This window comes from Anarrhichthys ocellatus, unplaced genomic scaffold, assembly GCF_004355925.1.
Source record: "Anarrhichthys ocellatus isolate YVR2014 unplaced genomic scaffold, GSC_Weel_1.0 scaffold4, whole genome shotgun sequence".
Classification (NCBI taxonomy): Eukaryota; Metazoa; Chordata; class Actinopteri; order Perciformes; family Anarhichadidae; genus Anarrhichthys; species Anarrhichthys ocellatus.
In genome coordinates this window covers 3,109,196-3,115,809 of record NW_022280034.1, presented here as the reverse complement: position 1 = coordinate 3,115,809, position 6,614 = coordinate 3,109,196, and the positions used below count along the sequence as shown (strand labels likewise).

Sequence of the window (6,614 nt, the reverse complement as noted above, 5' to 3'; positions counted from 1 at the left end):
GCCCCCTGCTGGTTTGTATGCTGAACAGGCCGCTCTGCTGACTGATTTATTCATTGAAACGTCATATTTGTTTTACAAACTTGGGACTATAGACTTAATTTGAAAACAATCCAGTGCGTCCTTTCCCTCGACCTTGTACTGCGTATTTTTTCGTGTGAAATGGGACATTTGTTGGAGACTATTTGCAGCCACAGATTTGGTTCAGTGAGTATTTGCAGCAGTGGGACGGTGTACGTGGGGCTGACTCAAAGTACACGATGCCTGTTCATGGTAATGAAGAATTAAATCATACAAATGAACTTATAATACATTTTTGTGGGAAACGATGAAGCTCTATATCAGCTATACATTTGTCATCTTCTAATCTCTAGTATCAACAGAACTGCTCACTTCAGCACTTTATATTGGCTCGCTGGCCCAGTCGCTATTTTTTGTTCATGAGTGTCAACAGACGAGAATAAGCGCTGCCTCTTACAAGAAATAAGGAGGTGGGGTGTCTGATTTATTTGCATATTTTTGTGGTTGCACGCTGTACTTGCCCAGTGCTGACTGGCGTTTCTTAAGAGGGATGTGTCTGTATGACAGTTGGCGCTGCCTGGCAGAGTCGTGCTGCTTTATTCAGCTGTGGCTATTTTCATCGGTTGATGTCCAGCCACCAGCACCAATAATTCGGGCTGCAACTAACCCACGGTTACTTCTTAACATGTATTTTTCCTCCGAAATGCAAAGATATTTTATTTACTATCGTGTACGAAAGTAACACATCCTCATATTTGAGAAGCTGGAACCATAACATTTCAGATTTCTTACTTTGATTGAAATACTTCAAAGTTGGTGATTAATTATCTGTCGATTGTCTGGTCGATTATTTGCCTTTTGGAAACAGTTCCCACCTCTGACTTCTACCGTTGATTTAAATCATGTTTGGGCAGCCACCATCGTTTGTGAGAAATGAAATGACTGAAAATGAAAACCCTAAAAGCTTGACTGATTTTCTGAGTCACCTCTCATTAATATTATACAGCGTTTCCTGTCAGCGTTACATGGTTGTTGGAGGCAGCAGTATATCACCTATACACACTGAAATCTGACCAGCTCCATACAAACTGAGTAGGTGCTGCAGGATGCATATTCTTTAAGGGAATAAAGGAAACGTGATCAGTATTTCTGACCTGAATTCACTGAACTGCATGTGGATGTTTCATAACGGTCTTCAGCTAGCAGCCCTGTGGGACTTTACTCACAGTGAGCACAGTGACAATGTTGACATGCTGATGTTTTGCAAGTGTGCATGTCACGGTTAGTACTTTTGTTGGACAATATATTGTCCATATTGTAATTATCGTGCCTATTTTCACCACTTTAGTTTGCAAGAATGCTTATAGTTGCTTTTTTTGCACAAAACACAAAGTACAGCTGAGGCTGGGAATGTCGTTTGTTTACGACCAAACTAATACTGGATGAAAGTGTTACAGTAACGTGATGATGGCGCTATGAAAAGTCAGAGGATCACCAAAGTTATTACAGTTCATCATGGTTCATCATATTTTGATGATTATCAGGAAATTATTAAGGATTATCGTGACAAGAAGTTGTCATATTGTCACCTGAATGTTCCTGTTCAAATAAAAATGTTGCCATTTTTCCGCTATTTTATTCATGCAAAAGTCTTTTAAGACTGCTTGTTTTTCCAAAATGTAACATTTGAGAACTGCTTTTGTGAAATGAAAATCAAGGCACCAAAAAAAGTACTGTTTTGGTTATCAATACTGAAACTTTGATATTGTATTGGCACGAGTATCGGAAAATATCAAACCTTTCGAAGCCCTATAATAACTGCTTTCACATGAATGTTTGTTGTCATCCTACGAATTGTCTCAAAAACCCTCCCAATGTAACTTTTAAACCCGCTAATGTTCAGGTTCTTGTTTCACTCGTCCCTAAAAATGGAACATATGTACATGAAACACTTATTTAAAGGTAAAAAAGTGGGTTGTTGAAAGTTATTCTGGTTCCATGTTACAGTGTTCTTCTTCCCCTTATTTGCCTGTGTGGTGACAGACAGCCCTCCCACTGCTGCAGACACTTTATTCTTCTCCTTGTTCACAACCTTCTCGTGTCTGCAGAGAGATTCGGGACAAACGTGTGAGGACATCAGCGCTCTTAATATTTATTTCTTTTGTCTTTTGCATGCCATCATGTGCTGGTTGCTGGCTGGATGCTGTGGGCTCGCTTTGATCAGCATCTCAGGTAAGTGTAAACTCTTGCAGTTAACAAGTGACTGAAAAACGACAATCACAGTCTTGGTGCTAAATATATCGTGAAATTCTGAATATGTATATATATATATATATAGCATCAATCTTTTCATAATGTTTCAGACATTTAATTGTACTTTTTACGATTGTTTAACTGCAGCTACAATGCATATACGTGTTTTGCATGTTATTTTTGACTCTTCAGAACCATTACTTCCTGAACATCTGGGGGAAAAGAGGAAGTTGTCTTCTGAGACACAGACTATAGTTATTTCAATATACTGTATATACAGTTTACCTTGTCCAAGTTATCTATCAGGTCACTTTATTTCAGACCTGTAGTCTGTTTTAGAGGAAGATGAGAGAGATTTAAACTATATATCCAAATAGAGCACATTTAAAAACCACAACAGTAAACTCTTTAAATAGTATTTTTTTTATCCTCTCCATCTCCACTGAGTACATTATTCTTCTTGGCATAATTTTGGGGGAACACAGTCAATTGCTGAAGACCAGAACGGCAGGGGACACAATAAAGCCAAATTATCTGCATGCATGTTTGAGATGTACATGTGACTGCTGCTGTAACTGTGCCACAATGTCCCTCAACCTTCTCTTGTCTGCCTCAGTGGCCCCAGACCCCGCCGTGCAGATCACCCAGAAGCCCCGGTTCTGCGGTGTGAAAACCAGATACAATGTGATCATTGGCTGTATGTCCACCCAGGACCTCCTGTCAGCCAAGGTGCAGTGGTACAAGGCCGATAAGTACAACGAGGATGTTCTAAACAGAGGCGAAATAGAGGAAGAACAAAAGTTTAAATTTTTTAACAGCCATTCGCCAATGAAGTTTCTCTTCATCAGCGGTGTGCGGATAGAAGACAGAGGAGTGTACTTCTGCAAGTTAAACGACACATGGGGACCTGGGACTGCAGTTGAAGTTATCAGTGAGTAACCTGTGTCAACATTATGTCTTATGCATACAGACACATGATGCAGTGTTACTTTGAGTGGACATTTACTGTGATTTATTGAGGTCTGTACCAGCACATATCTTTCCTCTCACAGGACCCATTGGCCTTCCCCAGGCTCTGCATAGGACCAATATGAAGGATGGTCTCATTATCCTCCAGGGCCTGGTGCTGGCTGGCTGTATTGCTGCCATACTGCTGCGCAGACGACAACTGGTGAGGAACAAGATGAGCAAAACACTTCTGTGCAAAGCTGTGCTTTACCAGACTGCACTGCTCACTTAAGATGGAATTAAGCTGAGGATGTGCAAAACAATATTCACATTCAGGGCCAAGATAACATACAAATCAAGGAAGAAGTTGATTCTTTTTTTCCAAGTAATATAAGCTTTTGGGAATAAAACAGATGTCTGCAATACTATAGACGTGTTGCCAGGTCACAGCTAAAATATAGGCCTTATAACTAATGCAAGAGCTTGTTTATTAATTCATTTCTGATTTATCAATTAATTGTTGATAAGTTCCCGGCCCACAAGGTACTCTGGCAGTACTCTGGCCCGATTTGTCGTCACGGCTGGTGGATCCCATCGCAAGATGGTCTCTAGTTTGCATTACTTGAGATAAGCTTACACAGCTGCTCAAGCTGAAAGATAACCCTTCCCAATTTAGTATGAAGATACAGGAAGTTCTTTTTACCCGTTTACTAGTGCCATATATGCTTAAATTCCTTTTCCATCCTTCTCTTTTGACTTGAAGGGGTCTTTCCCTTTCTTTTGGTGAAAGGGTATGACAGTCTAAGTGTCGTAGTGTTGTTACAACTAAAAACTACTCACCTTTTTTGCCATTTTTCATTCCAGTTTGAATCACCACAGCTAGTCTTGATTAACGTTCAATGTTCCACCATCGAGCCATTAGATCAATGTAACACTAGCTAGCTTACTTCTCATAGCCATTTTTTAAAAGATTAATGTTACTTAATATGTCACAATCGATTCTTAAGGGTATTTTTTTGTGCAATATGCAGAGTGTGTTTATCAATAGCTGGTGCTAACTCCTAAAATGTATCTTTTTTATTTATTCTTTATTTTTTTAACAGTTGGAAAAGAATGACAGCATATACGAGGAGCCTGACACTGATCACATCTATGAGGTTTGTTTGCTTTCATTTTACATTTATATTAAACAAAAGAACAGTGGTGTAAGAAGTATTAATAAGTACCAATATCATACTGGAATAATCCACTGAACGTCCTGCATTCAAAACCTTAATTAAGTAAAAGTATCTCAGTATTATCAGCAAAATGTACTTAAAGTACCAAAAGTACCAAAAGTATTGATTGTGCAGTAAAATGTTCCCTGTCAGTGTTTTACTTTAAGATGTGTCTTGATTAACATTACTGCTGCGATATTGTGTATGTTTCATTTTACTGAGGGTACTTGATAGGTAGTTTAATCTACAGCAATGCCTCATAGTCTATAAGATCATCATTTACCGCCTGTACTTGTGACGACACATCACAGCTGCAGTTTGTTTTTACATCAAAATACACATGCAAGACACACGAATCTCCTCGCACCACTGAGCTCAAAACCACAATTATTATCTTATTCTGTCACTGCAGCTCTTTATAAACACAGCACAACACAGTAGGCGGAACTTTTTTGTGCCTTTTTTTCTGAGAATAATAACTTTGGAAAGTAGAATTTGTGGGTTGAAAAAAAAAAAATATATATATATATATATATACATAAATTTATTGTAGAAATCATAGAATAGGATTTTTCACAAAATACTGTTTTTTTGGAGACCTGAGGCACTGCAGTCAAGCCTTAATATTAATATATTCTCTGTTAGATAGAGAAAATTCCTGACAGAATGCTGTTTTACTGCAAAGTCAAATAAACGGGGATTTAATGTCCTAAGATCCTTTTTACAAACAACAGGAAAGATATTTAAATGTCAGCCGCTCTGCTGTAATATTTAGCAGCTGCATGTCTTTTGTCTTCTGAGTCATGTCCGAATCACTGACCATGCAAATTCAAGCTGTACCGGTGTGCCCAAGCAAAGGCTTAAGCTTAAGCTTAAACTGTTAACTGACTTAAATCTGATTTATTTCCGTGTGTCAGGGTTTGGCGATCGAGACGTGTGGCGGAGATCTGTATGAGGAACTCTCTGTGTACGCCCAGGCTGACGGAGCCGAGGGAGCCGAGGCCCCATGGGAGTGAGACAGCCTCACAATAGCATACTACTTACAAGTGCTCCAGGTTTGAGGTACTTATTGTCCTTAGTGCATTACAGTAGATGGCGGCCGGCATGTCTCAGCTTGGAGAAACAGACAGAACTACTGTAGCAAAGCAATGTTCTGCTGTGAACGGGGGCAGCACATTCAGTGTACGCTATATTCTGAATATATTTCACTGCTTTACCTTGCTGTCGCGGTAGACCAGCAACTCCTGTGTTCTGCGAGGTAAAATTACTGTGTTTGTCAAAGGAGTCTTGTGGCTTTGAAGAGGACATAGATAGCGGGCTCCGTTCCCTGACGGCGATGGTAAAGCAGTGACAATATTCCAAATATAGCCCACACTTTTTTGCAGCTTGCTCCGTCCACAGCAGTACGTTGCTTTGCTCTCCAGTACTCCTGTCTGTTACTCCACATCTACTGTAGTAATACCCTGACTATGGAAAAGTACTTTGTACAAACCCACATCTACTAATCTGACCTCTCCCTTTAAGAGTGCTTGAGGAGATTTGTCATGTTTCCTCTAGTAACAGTTTGTTTATGAATGTGCAACAACATAATTATTGTAAAACGCTTGCTATACACGCTGTTGATTATATGCATGTTTTTAATTAATAAGCTGTGATTTGAATTGTACTGAAGTGTAAATGAACAATTCTGCAATTCAGATTCGACAGCTGACATTTTGGTGCTTCAAGAGGCTTTTTCTTTTTTTATATATAAAGTGTTTTGTATTGTTTCATAATGACTTCTCGGTCTGAGAGTTTGATATCTATTTCATCTAAATGTTACAGCGTGTGCATCAGAGCCTGAACTAGGCCGTGCTTGATGTTTGATTATATAAAAAAACTTTATTCCTTTTTATTCCTGTTTATGTAACAAGATTAAAAACAATAAACATGTTTCCATTTGCTGGAGAAAGTCTTATTTTTATTGGCTTTTACAGGTAAAAAAAATTAACTTAAATAACAAGTTGATCAACAACATTGATTTAAAAAAGATGCTGGTTGAATAGAATATCAATAAATACAAGAGTAAACAACTCAAGACATAAATAAGCAATAAAAAGATAAATAAATAAATAGATAAATTAATTAATCTGACAGATTCTAGTTGGTGAGCAGAGATAGAACCAGCTGGTCTGCTCT

General features: G+C 38.6%; 1 protein-coding gene across 1 annotated transcript; it reads left to right on the top strand.

The window, feature by feature from the left end:
* Window positions 1–2,090: 2,090 nt before the first annotated feature.
* cd79b (CD79b molecule, immunoglobulin-associated beta) lies at window positions 2,091–6,383 on the top strand. The gene is made up of 5 exons (XM_031843861.1): window positions 2,091–2,250; window positions 2,888–3,202; window positions 3,324–3,442; window positions 4,323–4,376; window positions 5,354–6,383. The coding sequence occupies exons 1-5, from the start codon at window positions 2,199–2,201 to the stop codon at window positions 5,450–5,452; spliced, it is 639 nt and encodes a 212-aa protein (XP_031699721.1). The 5' UTR covers window positions 2,091–2,198; the 3' UTR covers window positions 5,453–6,383.
* Window positions 6,384–6,614: the final 231 nt, after the last annotated feature.

Coding starts and splice junctions, on each gene's coding strand:
- cd79b (XM_031843861.1), top strand. CDS start 2,199: ATGTGCTGGTTGCTGGCTGGATGCTGTGGGCTCGCTTTGATCAGCATC. Junction 2,251..2,887: donor CGCTTTGATCAGCATCTCAG/GTAAGTGTAAAC, acceptor TGTCTGCCTCAG/TGGCCCCAGACCCCGCCGTG. Junction 3,443..4,322: donor TGCTGCGCAGACGACAACTG/GTGAGGAACAAG, acceptor TTTTTTTAACAG/TTGGAAAAGAATGACAGCAT.